Raw genomic sequence first — 16,088 nt, 5'->3', positions numbered from 1 at the left:
CCTAATACAGTGGTGTGCTGTAAATGTCTGGTGTGGTTGAGAGAATACGCGTTTGATCCAATAAGGATGTTTGCCTAAATTATGTGACTCTTGGGAGTGTGTATATGATGGGGTATATGGGTGTCTGCAAGAGGTATGGCATGTCTAGTGGGGTATGGGTTTCATATGCAGTGGCGCACGTGCGCTTGGTGCGGGTATCTGGAGGGGTGAATGGGTGTCTAAGAGTGTGAATGAGCATGTCTGTTGATTGAGTAGCAGTCTGACAGGTGTGTGGGATCTTTTTATGAGTTGGGGCATCAGATGGGCTAAGTTTGGCTGATAGGGTGGGGCATGAGAGGTTCTGATTGGCCGTGTTGTCAGATACACTAGGATTGTAGATGTCCCATGGACTGTATGATGGGATGGGTTGGGGCCAAGGTGTGTGCGGAGATCAGATTTGGGCACTGCACGCTGGGTTTCTGAGGGAAATGTCCAATTGCATGAGAGAGTGGGTCATGGGGCTGAGGGTATTTGGAGGTTTCAGGTGGGGGTGTGAATCTCTTGGGCTGCGTGGGTGCCTGTTGTAGTAAGGGGCTGTGTCATGGGGTATGTGGCTTCCTGGTGAGGTGTTTGGCAGCTTGATTGGACGTGAGGGTGACCAATGGGATGCATATGTGTCTGATGCAGTGCTTGGGTATTTGGGGTTGTCCAGGGAAATGCCTGGTGTAGTGCTTGGGTGTCTGATGCTGTACTTTGGTGTTGAGCGCTGTATTCCAGTATCTGACTGTAGGGGAGGTGAGGGTGTCTGAGGAAGTGGGGGTGTTTCCCACCAATATGGCTGTATGTTTGCCATCACGAAGGGCCGCTGTTTACCATGTAAAACATTGGCCCGGCACGCCTGACTCATTCACAGTCTCTTGTTTCCTTCTTGTGAAACGTGGAAAAACTAGTGTGGAGGCTGGTAATATTGTTTGAGTGCGCTCGATCTCTCTGCCTGACACTGGATAGCCATACCTGCCTAGTCGCTGGGTTTACCCTGCAGACTCCTCCGGGTTTTTACGCTCTTCTCTGGGTCTCCGGGCAAGTGCGTGGTGTCTCCGGGGTTTCACGCAATCCAAAGAAATCCACTCACGCATCAATGTGATTGACTACAAACACACTGTTTGTGGCCAATCACATCTAGGTGTGGACGGAAACTAGGGATCTGCGACAGATCTGAAGGCCGGCGCCCAGTTAGCAGCATCTCCTGCACCGATGTGAAGAGTGACACCCGTCTTGGGGAAGGGGGTGGGGCATCAGTGATGTCATTCCTTGGAATTTGCTTTTGGGAATGTAGGCAGGTATGTGGATAGCTTATGGGTGCATTGGCAAAAGCTATCAGACTAGAAAAGCTTTTAGGAGGTCCAAGTGCTGAGCAGACCACTCCCGAGCTCTCGGGTAAGAAGTAAAATGGTTGCTGACGCCACAGTACAGTCTAAGAAGCCTCACTGGCACGTCCCCGTTTTAAATAACAGGCAGAGTGCCTCTCTCACTGAGGCATGAAGGAAGACTACCACTTAGCAATGGAGTGCGACGGAACTCTTCTTCTCAATGGAGAGTGAGGTGTGGAGTCGTAGACGCTGCCACAGTACTAAAGTTACGAGGAAAGCCTCTTCCTTGTGCTTAAGGTGCAGTAGAATAGACAATATATAAGTGATAAATACACACTGCCCTCCCAACACCACGGTGAAGACCCTGTGAAACCAGATTTACTGTGACAAGTCCACACAGACCATGAAGAAACCCAACCCACAACTACATACTCTACCCGAGGAGATGGAGAAATGAGGCTCAATACTCGGTATACAAAAATCACATCTAATGGATAGCTGCTTCCCAGCACACCACAGGGCTTCAAGCATTCCCTAACACAAGCCAGGAATTCACATAATCAAGTGGCCAGGATTCTGATGCATGAACCTGAGGGAGGACTGTGAAATCATCAGAAAAGTGGTCAAGGTGGATCCAAAAAGTACCACCTGGCCTCTATAGGGAACTCAGTGTATAACTTGCCAAGTTCAGCCCCACTGTTGCTGACACCAGTCGCTAGTTTATCACCTAATTAGTGATACCAAGAATTACATATGCTTGAGAGTTGAAAATGTCTTTGATCCATAACCATGTGTGGCATTCCACCGTAGGTTATCTACTCTTGGTCGTTACAAAGAGGCATGCACGTTGCACACGTGCTGGGGAGTTGCTAGGTCTGGAAAAGACCCGGGGCTACGCTGATGTCGGAACTGTTGGGACTGGGGGCTATCTAGTCTTTTGGCTGTAGCTCCTGAGATTCTATCCGGGGCTACAACCAAAAGATCAGGGGCTATAGCCCCCTTAGCCCCCCCCCTAGCAACGCCCCTGCACACGTGCACTTTTCATATACTGACACACGGCCAGGAAACATCCTGACTCTAATATTTTCCCCAACTACGAGTGCTGGACCCGAGACTTGAGTCTTCTATTCTAGCTAGTGAAGCTGTGATGGCAGTCTTGGTGCTGCGCGTGCACGCTGCGCATGCATGGGAATAGGCAGGACTTCATAGTCCATGACGGTCTCCTTGGACTACATGTGGCTCACCACTAACTAGCAATCTCCGGCTTCACCAGACCACATGGCCTTCCACAGAGCACTGATCAACAGGCAAGCTTGTCTACTTCATATGCACTCATGGGCAGATGCCACACCTGGACCCAGTCCAGCCAACCCCATTCATTCATGCAAGACCCCTTCATGAACCGGGGGACTTGTGAAAATGCCAGGTGGCTACCAGGTGGCTACCAGGTGCACACCCGCAGATGTATAGCTACTTATTAATGCAGTGCTTTACTATCGTGCATAATACCCAATCAAACCTAATCACTTTAATCCAGGAAGGCCTCCATGCACAAATCATGCATGAGGCATTGCAGCTACCAGCAGTGCCCAGACACAGTCACCAAAGTGTTTGGTGGTTGCTGCAAATACAGGGGGAACAAAAACACTTAAATACTACAGAGGCTGTGCATGCCTGGTCTCTAGGTCTGCATTGCCTTGACACAAGGAATGTTAGTAATGTATGGTGAATTAATATCCTTGGCACTAACTTTATAAGTGAAGGTACAGGAAGACCTATCTTACCGTGAGTTCAGTTCCATCTGCCAGGCTGTAATCAAACGTAACACCAAGGGTGAACTTTATTTCAATGGTCCGGAATGTGCTTGACTCTTTAACTGAAAAGTTGTCTCCGGTCTGCTGGATGGTGTTCTTCAGGTTGTCATGGGCTGCCAGCTTCCTCTTCATGATGTTGACACCTGTAGGCAAAGAGAAGGTAAAGAGACATCAGGTCCCATAAGGCTCAGGGGCGGCCGGCGTGGACTTCAAGCCGTCTCCAACTCCCATGATCGCCACGGCATAGAATGTGCAGGCTGAAGCAGATGTGAGTTGTATGATATGATATGATATGGCATTTGTAACGCGCCTATACACAAGTGTTTCAAGGCGCGACGAGACAGGGAGGGGGGAAAGACAGACAATGATCCTACTAGGCCAGGTGTCATTCAGATTGCGCGAGTGCAGGGGTAGGGGGAAGGGAAAAAGTGCAAGGGGAAAGGGAGAGGGGGAAGTGCTGAACAGGGTAAGTAGAATTAAAAAAATAAATAAATAAATAATTAGGGCCAGCTGGTGGCAAGTGCAAGGTAAGTGCAGACAAGTGCTGGGAGGGGGGGCTGTAGGGATGCAGAGACAGTCCCGCAGTGCAGGGATTGCCAGGGAGGCAGTGCAAGTGTAGAGTGGCTGGGCCAAGGACCGAGGTCAGTGAGAGTGGCCCAGGTGCAGGTTCAGTGCAGTTTCAATGAAGAATTTAGCAGGGGAGAGGGAGAGAGAAAGCAGAAGCAAAGAGGAAGGTTTTGAGGTGCTTCCGGAACCGAAGATGGTTCTCCTCAAGTTTCAGGAAGGCAGGAAGGCTGTTCCAGAGGGAGGCCCCTGCCGCAGAGAGAGATCTACCCCCAGCTCGTTGCTTCGAGAAGCGGCTGACCCTGAGGGAGTTGGAGACAGATGAGCGAAGGGCTCGGGAAGGAAGATATTTAGGAAGAGAGAGTTGAAGGTATTTAGGCCCCAGGCCCCAGAAGGCCTTGTGGACAATGCAAAGGATTTTGAACTGAATCCTTGCAGCCACAGGGAGCCAGTGTAGAGATTTCAGTCCTGGAGAGATGCGGTCCCTGGGCTTGAGGCCAAGGACAAGTCTCGCAGTCCTGTTCTGGATGAGTTGCAGAGGGCGGAGAGTGGAGGCAGGCAGATTAAGATAGAGGCTGTTACAGTAGTCCAGCTTCGAGAGAACCAGGGCTCTGGAGACTGTGAGCTTCTGGGGGAAGGAGAGGAAGGGAAGAATACCTCTGAGGAGGTGCAGCTGGTAGTGTGACTTCTTAGAGACGTCAGATATATGAGGAGAGAAGGAGAGTGTGGAGTCGAAGATGACCCGAGGATTTTTGTCTTGCAAGTAGGAGCAGGAAGCGGGCCAAGAGAGGCTGGCCAGAGCGCTGAGGGAAGGAGGGAGTGGGTGTGCCGATGAGTAGGATCTCAGTCTTACTGGCATTAAGGCAGAGGTCATTGGCGGCACACCATTCCTGGATAGCAGACAGACAGTCGGAGATGAGGGAAGGAGAGGAGGAGGCCGAGGGTAGCCTGAAAATGAGCTGGGTATCGTCCGCATAGCACTGAAAGTTGGGGCAGAGAGTGGCGATGCGGTGGGCAAGGAGTGCCAGATACTGGTTGAACAACCAGGGAGAGAGATTAGATCCCTGGGGGACACCACAGGTAGAGAAGAAGATGTCAGAGAGGAAGGACCCCAGTTGGACCTGGGAGGGTCGATTGGAAAGGAAAGAGGTCAGCCACGCCAGAGCCTGACCAGTGATACCCAGGTTATCACGGAGACGGTTGAGATGGATGGCATGGTTGACAGTGTCAAAGGCAGAAGAGAGATCGAGCAGAATGAGAAAACACGGAGTGTTGGAGTCGGGGTTCGAGAGCAGGTCCTCACGGATGTTCAGGAGAGCATGCCAAAATATCTGGAGGGCTGCAGGTAGCCCACCACAGTAATAGTCAGATGATCACACTGCTGATTCCACTGTCGCGCACACTGCACAGCCTTTCTGGGGGGGGGGCTGTTCTCAAGATGATCACAACAGAATTCTGTGTGGGTCTTTAGAGGCAAATGGATCCCAGTGCAGCCAATAGAGGAGGGTATGGTGGGGGTGTTAGAAGCTGGGTGTGGTTCACGAGGAGCTATGCATGCGTCAGGGCTGCATATATACCCTGAGAGCCAAGAAAGGCCTCCACTAACATTTCTGCTCAGATTGAACTGCCCCTTAGACCATGATTCCATGTTCTTACAGCTTGGCAAACATTAATCAATCCACTTGAAAATATGACTCAAGAGGTCATCATATTCTACCAAGTCTAACAAAATACTTCCTGTCAGAGGGGCAGAGTTCAAAGGGCTCGTGAGCGTAGGATTAACATCACACCCCACACCGCCTCACAAGTGGGTAAAGTGATAAAGCTGAGATTTGCCCTGCACTCTGGGCCTCAGTGGTAACAATAACCAAACTGCAACCTAGAAACGACTAGATCTGAAACAATCCCTTCTGATACATGTTTTGGGGCGTGGAGTAAACATGCCGCCTGCTCCCATTCCCTTCCGCCATTTTCATGATTCCGCTGGAAATGTGAATTTGTTGATGAATGTGTTATAAAGTCACGTTGAATGCGCTGCAATCTTTTAACGCCACAGTGTGCTGCACATAGAGCAGATGAGTGCAGCTCCACACGCCCAAGGCCTGAAGACACAATTGATCTCGGACACGTTCATCATACACCACACAACAGCATATGCTCACAAGGACCGTTAGAGTTCAAATTTGAGAATGTAGGGAATTATTGATTTAGATTGAGCGCAATCATGGCTGGCCTGGGACTGCGCCTTTAATGTTTAGTGCTTTGAGGGAGCTTGGACTGTGATAAAGCACAGTGTCAGTGTTCTGCAAACACCTACTCACTCAAAAGTATTTCTTGAATTGTCTCGTTTCGTGGCAGACGTTCGTGTTTGCAGCAATTGTGGTTGTTTTAGGAAACTTAGCTATGCCCTGAGCTTTAATATGAACTTTTATTCACAGGGAAGTCAGAATTTAGAGAACTTCCAGCTGCAGTTGAGCAATTTTGGGGAATAAAGTTAAAGGGAATCTAACACTGCGTTGTGTCTTGTGAGCAGGGGCTGGAACAGCAACTGATATCCCTAATGCACATGACAACCTGCTCTCTCAGGGGGCAGCGGGAGAGGTGAAGGGGCCAACTTCAAATGATGTTTGGGGCCCTCCACTGGCCCTCAGCTATGAAAACCTGCCTGCATGTCAGCAGCAAACATGATTTGATGAGGCCCGCTTTGAGGTTTTCGAATGTGAAATGGGAGTGGAAAAAAAGTCTTCATACTTTTTGGGGACCATGCGGTTTAAATTGGTGACCGGGGATACAAAACAGAACCAATCTGATCAATCAATATATTATAGAGAATGGGACATATTACTCGTTTCAACATCTTCCTTGTTAAATTAAAGGTCTCCTACAGCCGCACAGCGTGAACTATGTGTGGATGTGTTTGCTTGCATATGTCCTGGAGTGACTTTCAACTCAGACCTTTTGGGAGGGTTTCTAACACCCTTGTAGCCCTTCTAGATGCTGCAAGTCTAGGAGTTGCTGACCCTCACACCATCTTAATGAGGGCGGTTTATACACAGACACCTTCCTAATCAAAGAGGACTTTACACTCTTCTAATCTGTGGGGGCTTTGACTCTGAGGCCCTTCTTGCCTGAGAGGGTCTTACGCCCTCATAATATTGGAGACTGCAGCCTCGGTAGCTTCCTGTTTTGAGGAATGGGGGCCTCTTTCATGGAGTTCTGACACTCTCGTGCTGCTAGCCTTTGACTTTGGGATGGGTCTCTCTGCGTATGAAAGGACCGGGCGCTGAGGTCTTGCTCATCTGAGGGACTTCAGCTCAGAGGCACGTCCGCCCTGTTAGTCTGAGAGGCTTTGACTCAGGGGTGAGCGGTTCTGACACAGAAAGACCCTCTTTGGCTGAGGTGGTCTGACACTGAGATGCTCCTAGCCTCATAGCTGCCAACTGACCCGCGACTTGACGGTTTGACCCGCAATAATGTCCCTGAGGCTTGAGGCCGCAAAGCTGTTTGAAAACCCTGCAAGCAGGGCAGGCAGTATGTCACTGCGTTAATTAAATAAACAACTTTAGATCCCTTGCTATGTTCTGATTATCACCAAACGACCATCTGTGACCTCCCAAGTTTTAAGGCCACACCCCCTGGCAGTCGTGGCTAGAAGTGTGTTTTGCTGCATTTCCCTTAAAGTTATAATGAATTATTTTCAATGGCATAGTAAGCAAACTGAAGGCTACAACAACCCAGTTTACCTTTTTGACAGGTGGACGGGGCGGTGTGCAAATGGGCGGAGTCTTGTGTGGCTGTGGGGGGATACATCTCAGGAATTTTGATTTTTAAATGTAGGCAGGTATGCCCTGCTCCCTCGCCTCGTTATCCCCTTTGATCCCCTCACCCCTGCCGTGGCCATCACTTGGACTTACCCCAATAAGAGCCCTTCTACCTATTGCCCCTCCCTCTTTCTAATCGTCCTTCACCTCATCCCCCCATTCTCTCCTTTCTCCCTCACGCCTTCCTCGGCATCTGCCCGAATCTGCCAAACTACTTCCTGTTGCCCTCCCCCACTAGCCAACCTACCAATCCATCGCTTGTGTATTCCCCTGCTCACTCTCTCTCTTCCCCTTTACACACTTTCCTTCCTTGTACCCCCCTGTTTGGCATGGATCACTGCTGCTTCTCCCCCTTATTTCTACCGCGCTTCCCCTCATGGCTTATGCTCTGGGTGGTACACCCCTTTTTGGCACCATCCTTTCGGCGCCGGCCGTTTTGGTGCGGGCAGATCGACGCGAAAGCCAATTCAGTGCGAAGTATTTGACGCCAGGCTCGTTTCCAATTCCGTTTTGATTATTTCCTGCAAAGGTCTCAACGCTGACAGTTACTGTGCTGCACACATCCTGTTAATGTGTGACATTTGCAGGAAATAATTTGCAGCGCAGGTATTACTGCGATCAACATGTTAACAACACACAATCCACATGCACGGAAGTTACCTGCATAGTGTGACACACTAATCAAGCTTCTACTAATGTGGGCATTTTCTCAGAAGACTATGGCCTGGAAAAGCTGGTTTTATAATCGTTCAGATAATATTCAATTGGACATCTACTGAAGCAGGCCATATTTGTGTTGCGGAGGTGCCTTTAAATCGAAACATAAAAGGTATTGTAGATATATTCCTGTGATTTACATGGAATATTGACAGCACGGCCCATCTGGAAGCACATGCTGGCAGCCCTTTAAATGCAAAGCAAATGCACACAAAAAACACCCTTCTCATGAATGGAGAGTGACCATATGTAGGGCAGCCTCTGGCAGTGTGGCACATTGCTAATGGGAGAAGAGTCTATGATTGCAGGCAGGCAAAGTACGTTCCTGGGTTTCTAGCGCTGTGGGTCTGCAGCGTATCACAAAAGATGTGTTATTTCATTCACTGAAACCAGAGGCATCACTATAGGGGGGGGGCTGAGGGGGCTATAGTCCAAGGTCTTTTGGTTGTAGCCCCAGATAGAAGCCGAGGGGCTAAAACCATTTGATGCGCTAAGCACTTCCCTCCCATTTTGATCATCCACAACAGTGAACCAAGTCCCAACCTCCTGCCAATACCCCCTGAGATACATCACTACCCAGCCTAACTGAATTCAAAACCCCCCGACAACCGAACGCCCCCACCCATTATCCCTTGACAGTGTACCCATAGGAAACACACCCGACCCACCGACAGGAAACTGGCTGAACCAGACTGAAACTGAGAGCATTCAAGCATATCAAGACCTAAGAAACATCAATACTTTGCTTGCACAAAACATCACAGGGGATCTCTCACCCGGCTACCTCTGGACCGTGAACCAAAATGCCCCGACCCAGAAAGGGACGCAGAGAAAGAGAGCAAAATAGTGCATCAATGGTTACAGACATACAAAGCCAACAACACCCAGCATAAGCAGCCTCAAACCCAAGAAACACCCCGCCCAACACAGTTATCACCAGAACAAACTATACAAGAGAAAAATCCTTGTATCTTACACCCTACATTGCGACAACCACGGAGCGTCGACTCCTCAACAAACTGAAATCTCGACGCTTACAAAGAACCCCCTGAAGCTCCCGGAAAAAAGAAGGGAGCACCCAATAAGAGAGTTGGAAGATTCCAACCCCCTTATCCCTTACATCACAAGAACAGAGGGGCACCATTGATACCCACAACACACCCGACAAGACCACAAAGCCCTGGTAACCAACAACCCAACCATTAACCTAACAGACCGATTCAATGAAGAAGAAACCTTTGCTGATCTTCAGCCAATCGGCATTAGCGAAGAAGCACCATGATTGAACAGCCATGCTATCAATCTAGTGGACTGCTTCAATGAAAAAGCAGCCGTTGCAGTTCTTTATCCAATCAACTTCAGTACAGAAGCACTACGAATGAACAACTGCACACCAGAACAAGGAACAATCAATAAACAAAACCACACCAAGAAAATCCACTGTAATCTAATAAACGCAAGGTCAATGTCCAAACATTCAACCAAAATATACAACCTCCTATCCGACGGAGGTATATTGTCATCCTATTTGTAACTGAAACATGGCTAGACGACAATTACAAGATCACCCTCAACAACTGCCTGCCCGAAAACTTCAAATGCATCCAAGCAAATAGGAAAAATAAAAGAGGGGGTTGACTGGCAATCATCCACGAGAAACACCTGGCTATCAAACTGGAAGACCCATTAAACATCGACAAATGTGAATCCTTAATACTATGACTGTCAGTAAACCCCAAAACACACCTAAAGTTTATGCTGATAGACAGACCACCAACCTACGATGCAACCTTCGTAGACGCCTTCATGGAAGCAATCACCATCCAAGCCATCAAGCACAAATATCTGATCATCCTTGGAGATTTCAACATCTGGTTCGATGAAGAAACCACAATCACACAAAATTCTTTAACCGCCCAACTAGCATCAATGAATCTACAACAACTAGTCAAAGGAGCAACATACTCGGCAGGAAATACACTTGATGCAATCTTCTCCAATAAAGAACTCATGACCACGGCAACCCCAATTCAAATACTCTGGAGCGACCACCTCATCATTCCATTCGTAATCACAATGGCCGTTCCAATAAACAAGGAACAAGACAAACCACTGATCACCATGAAAAGAAACTGGAGAACCATAAAAAATTCCAACCTAACTGAACTCCTGGAACTCAGCAAACTACAAGCAACAACTATGGAAGAAGCTGACCTGGACAAAAAAGTAGCCCTACTCCACACATGGATCGTAACAACCCTTGACGACATCGCAAAAGAAAAACCTTTCACCCCCTCACGTAAAAAAAACAATTGCAAAATGGTTCACCCCACTACTCAGCGCCATGAAAAGAAAAAAACGAAAACTAGAATCAGAATGGAGGAGCAACAACAACACAGCAAATAAACTGAAATATCTGCAACAGATTTGCTCATACAAAAATATAAGAGAAAACACTAGGATAACCGCGTCTTCAAAGCCCCAAACACCCAAAAAGAACTCTTCAAAATCATAAATGAAATAAAAAACCCACTGGGCTGCAACAACACACCGACCCCATCGATAAAACTATGCAATGACCTAGCAGACCACTTCAAAAATAAAATCATTACCATCCAACAAACCATACAAAGCAGACCACGCGATCATACCACAGACCCCACCTATCCTCACGAGGAACATCTGAGCAAATTACAAAGCTTCCCCGAAATATCAGTGGAGGCTTTCGTCAAACTGGTAAATCAAAGCAACAAATCAGGCTCGCCCGAGGAACCCTGCCCCCCAGACATATACAAATCAATTCTCAAACAAGGCAGCCCATGGAATACCACAGGAATGTCCTCAACCTTTCAATCCCAACGGGTAAAGTACCACAGGCCTTCAAAACAGCGTACATCAGGCCGCTACTCAAAGACACTGCAGGAAAAGTAGAGGACTTATCCAACTATAGACCCATCTCCAACATCCCGTACATAGCCAAACTGCTAGAAACTTACGTTTATAAAACAACCCAAGAATTCATAGAAGAGCACTGCCTGCTCGACCAGGCACATGTAGGCTTCAGACCAATAAGAGGAACAGAATCAGCTCTCCCCTCAATATGGGACGACCTACAAACAAACACAGACTCAGACAACAGTAGTGCCTTGATACTCATAGGTCTATCCGCAGCATTCAACACAGTCAACCATGACATACTCATAACAAGATTAGAAGGACTGGGAATAACAGACACCACGCTACTATGGATCAAATCCTTCCTAACAAACAGAACAGAAACCGTATGGATGAAACCTTTCAAGTCCAACCCAAGAGATTCCACATGCGGAGTACCGCAAGGATCATCTTTCTCCCCGCTTTTATTCAACATCTACCTATATCTATTAATCATAATCATCAAAAAACATGGCCTCACCTGCTACAACTATGCCGATGACGCACAAATAATCTTCAAAATACGAGACAGAAGAGAAGAAAATACAACACTAGAGAACTGCCTTTGTGACATATTCAACTGGATGAATTTGAACCACCTCAAAATTAACCCAGGCAAAACAAAGATAATGATCATCACAAAAAACGGAGGAGACAGCAACTACATCCCTTGGCCAAGAGAACTTGGTACGACCCCAGCCCCATCATCGATTGTAAAGAACCTGGGGGACCTAATGGACAACAATCTCACTTTAGAGCTACAAGTAAACGCTCTACTCAAGAAATGCTTCTTTCTCCTACGAGCAGCAAAAAGGATCCTACCATTCCTGTCATTCGCCAACAAAACACTTATCATCATCGCTATGGTCATGTCCAGACTAGATTATGCCAACAGCCTATACCTAGGTATGCCTGAACGACTTAAAAAAAAAACTACAACGCATACAAAATGCAGCAGCCAGACTCCTTCTCAAACTACCCCGAAGAGAATACATCACACCCGCGCTAAAAATACTGCACTGGCTACCAATAAAACAATTAATAAAATTCAAATCAATGTACATCACGCACAGAGCAATACACAACCAAGGCGCAGAAATTCTGAGAGATAAATTACGCCTACACCAGCCGACAAGAACGCTCAGATCAAGTGACGACATCCGCCTGGAACCAAAACCCTGCAACAGAAGAAAACTCGGAGGATCCTCCTTCTCTCACCAAGCACCAAAAACCTGGAATGACCTTCCAAAGGATATACGGAATACAAGAACCACCTAGTATTCAGGAAACTGCTCAAATCCTGGCTCTTCTCTGCCTAACTAGAAGACCACCGATATAAACGCCTACATCGCTAAAACAAGGATGAATTAAGTTATCGACCCAGGCCCGCTCCAAGCGACAGAACACAAACAGAATCCAAGGAACGTACTCCATGAATACATAAGACATAATGAGAGATAGCGACTAGATGAGGACACTAAAGATTGAACACATAGACAGACTAGAAGGTAGCACTCGGACGACTCATCCATAGTATCCTGACCTGTACCACACCCGAAGTTCCAGCTGACAAAGTCACATAGACAGTAAGGAAAGAGGACACCACAACTCCTTCTCCAACACCTGAGGAGAATAGACAAACCACTCTCACTATACACAGTCCACTACGAAACATGGAGTGTTCCGCGCTAAGACCCTCCACAGCCATCAGGTCAAGAAAGGATAGCAGCAACTAATCCCACCAGTTAGTGATATATTTTAAACCGAACTAGATTTGCCACAACCAGGATTCTTACCCCACTGGCCCTGCTTTCAGGTCTTTGCGTGCCTAACTCACCCGAAGGTTCACGCAGCCCTCTCGCCCGGCAGGCTGCGCGCTCTTTGCCACACCGCACCAACAACAAGCTAACAATGCTTGGACAGCACCAACAGCGCACATGGGCGCGCTCCGGTCCGGTGCTAACACCGGGTGCAGCGCACAGTGTGTGCCGGGCTGGGGCAGCCAGCGGCGCGCTGCCGCTCTCTCTCTCATGCTCCCTCCTCTCCCAACAGGCCAAACCCCCGACCCCTTCTTGCATGTGGATCCGGCCGAGCGCCTGGGGTCCTGCTCTGTTAGTGGAGGTGCGCGATATGGGTGCCTTTAGCATTTAACATGTAATTGTGAATGTTAGCATGCTGACACAGTTATTTGATATTGTGAAGATTACTAGGTGCAGCACTTGGTTGGAGTTGGGGATGTTGGCATGTCCGGCACTTGGATGGAGTTCTGGATGTTTGCCTAAGTCGGGGTTGTGGGGGTTGGCAGGTGCCTCACTTGGGCAGAATTGTGAATGTTAGCATGTTAAATATCATATAACTCACTAACCAAAAAAAATCTCTGCATACTTATCTCACTCAAAAAACTCACACAACCATCTCTCACACAACAACCTGCACGCACTTCACAACACTAACAACACATAAGCCGTACCAACAGCACACGAGGACTGACATCGATCCGATACTCGCACCAAAGCTCAGCACCTGGTGTATACCGAGTTGAAGCTGACAACAGAACACCACTCATCTCACCATCCTACTCCCTCTTCGGCTACTAACCCACCCCACCTTCTCGTTGATAGATCCGCCAGAGTGCCTGGGGACCAACTCCATTGGTGACAGTGCGCGGTACAAATACATTTAACATTTAACATCCGGGTTTCCCAGCTCACGGTGACCTTTTGAAGGAGGTCACCTCCTAGGTTGGCCTCTTAACCCCAACCCCCTTTCGCCCGTTAAACAGTAGAGCAAAGCAAGACTGACCCATCGCTTCCATGAAGTTTTCATAGTTCTCGCTCCTCTCCACCTTCCAGGTGCCGTCGAACGCCATGTTGTCTAGAGGCAGGGGCTTCTTACAAGCAGCATCTGAAACAACCCGAGACACCGCGGACTCGGCAGGAACGGCTATATATACACACACAGCACCGCTTATCTCTGCGCATCAGCGCTGTGATGTGGCCGTCTAAAGCTCAGGGGCTTACCCAATAGTTGCAAGGTCACGTTACCGGCTGCCCTCTGCCTTACCCAGCCTCCCACACAGTTGGAGGAACTTTGTCCGCTGATTTTAGTGCGCACATGATATAAACTGCACGGACGATCATATACTGCCCGTGTGAACTTGAGTAAACCAGATGACGCGCTGTCTGCGTGAGCTGCAAACCACGACGAGTTGCTTCAGAGCACACACTCACCACATCTCCGAGATGAGAGGGCGCAGGGCAGGACTGGCACTTTTTCATTTGGGAGGCAAGTGTAACTTTGCGGCCGACGGTGCAAGGCTTGCCATCAAGTGGTTGTCCCTCAGGAAGCTCGCCCGTCCATCATTCATATGAAGTTTGCATCATTGTGTCATGCGGGGCTGGGAGACAATGCAGCCCGTGCTGTGCACTCTTTTTATGCCCATGAATGGAGCAACCCCATTGCGGTCTCTTATTCCACGTACAAGGGACGCTGTTTATAGAGTGCAAATCACCCCGAACTGGCCCTAGTTTTAGCTTCACAGTGAAGTATAGTGATTTAACCAGGATACTATAATTTGGTGGAGTGGTGAAGCAGGGCTTTGATCCTAGCTTTCCTTGTTTCACACAGTTCTATTTGGCAGCAGACAGCTGTGCATCGATCCAATGTTTAGTTTTAAAACAATGAACAATGCAGTCTAAGTTGCCTTTCAGAAGTAAATCTAGTATTTTACCGAGTGCAATTTTGCAGAATTTATTTCGGCCGATTATTTTACCACCAACCCACAGATGTTACGTTTTGGTTTCGTATTTTGAAGGGGTGGTTGCGGAATAGAGGGGAGGGGGGCGGCAGGTCTCCCCCCCACCATTTATGTGGTTAAAAAAAGTGGTAAAAACGTTCAAAAGAATTCAGCAAAGTTGCATTTGGAGAACCCGAACTGGGTGTTTGCCTGAACAGGGTCCAGCAGAGTCTGCCAAACTTGCCCATGTCCTGCCCCGGGCGAATCTTAACCAGCTACCTGGGTCTGTGTGTGGCACTGTGGATGATGACGACAGGTTATTTATAACGCGCGTAATACCCAGAGGTTTCTAAGCGCGGACGCGGGGATCGAACCTGTGGTGCTCTTTGTCGTTTTGCTTCCAAGGCGAGCATGTTGCCCCTGAGCTATCCTCCCAAGATGCACAAAACACATGGAGCCCGAGTAGGCCCCCTGTAGATGCTCCTGGCCTGGAAGATGAAGCGGCCAGAGGCCACCCCAGCAGTGTCCCCTGCATTCAAAGCTTCACTGAAACTCAATCTCCTCTCCCTGGACGGTTGCCCACCCTAACCCAACACTTCAGCCAGCCCCCAGAGCCCTCCTCTTCCTCAGTGCACATGCTGTTAATTACACCTCTGATAGATACATTAATATCAGATCATCTGTATATATTCCACTGACGTTGTTCTGTGCTGGCCACTCAGTCTGTGTTCCTACTGGGATCCTCATCCCACCCTCCCCCACCTGAATCCTTGCCTGCTGACTCATCACTTTTGTAAAGCACCCTGCTCTGCTCACTGTAGCAGCCATTCTGCGCAACGTTTCTGTTCAAAGCACCCACCTTGTTCGGTAAAACACTGTACTCTCTTATTCCAAAATTATGAAGCAAAAGACTTATATTTCAACATTTCTGGGGGTGGGAGGGCTAGTGCTGACACTGGAGGTGCTGTGGATTTCTCTAGAAGGTTCACTGGAATGAGACAGTTTGCACACCACCAAGCATGCATTTTGAATACCCACGGATGGCACACACCTCCTTGTTAAAGACTAGGTGCGAGGGGGGCACACCAATGTCACCACCTGTGGTGCAGTTACAGGGTCGTGTTTGGTGCAGAACACTCTAGAAAAGCCAGCA

At 48.4% G+C, this 16,088-nt stretch overlaps 1 protein-coding gene across 1 annotated transcript in view; it reads right to left on the bottom strand.

Annotated features, from left to right (window-relative positions):
* LOC138515916 (fatty acid-binding protein, intestinal-like) overlaps window positions 1-14,222 on the bottom strand; it is a 34,911-nt gene extending 20,689 nt beyond the window's left edge. Inside the window, exons 1-2 of the mRNA XM_069630683.1 lie at window positions 14,002-14,222; window positions 3,134-3,306 (exon numbers count right to left, since the gene is read on the bottom strand). Coding sequence (XP_069486784.1) covers window positions 3,134-3,306; window positions 14,002-14,068 — 240 coding nt within the window. The 5' untranslated portion in view covers window positions 14,069-14,222. The remainder of the gene's footprint in view (window positions 1-3,133; window positions 3,307-14,001) is intronic.
* Between the last annotated feature and the right edge of the window lie 1,866 nt (window positions 14,223-16,088).

Source organism: Ambystoma mexicanum, chromosome 6q (assembly GCF_040938575.1).
Source record: "Ambystoma mexicanum isolate Mex_15411 chromosome 6q, UKY_AmexF1_1, whole genome shotgun sequence".
Classification (NCBI taxonomy): domain Eukaryota; kingdom Metazoa; phylum Chordata; class Amphibia; order Caudata; family Ambystomatidae; genus Ambystoma; species Ambystoma mexicanum.
This window is presented reverse-complemented; position numbering and strand designations above follow the sequence as displayed.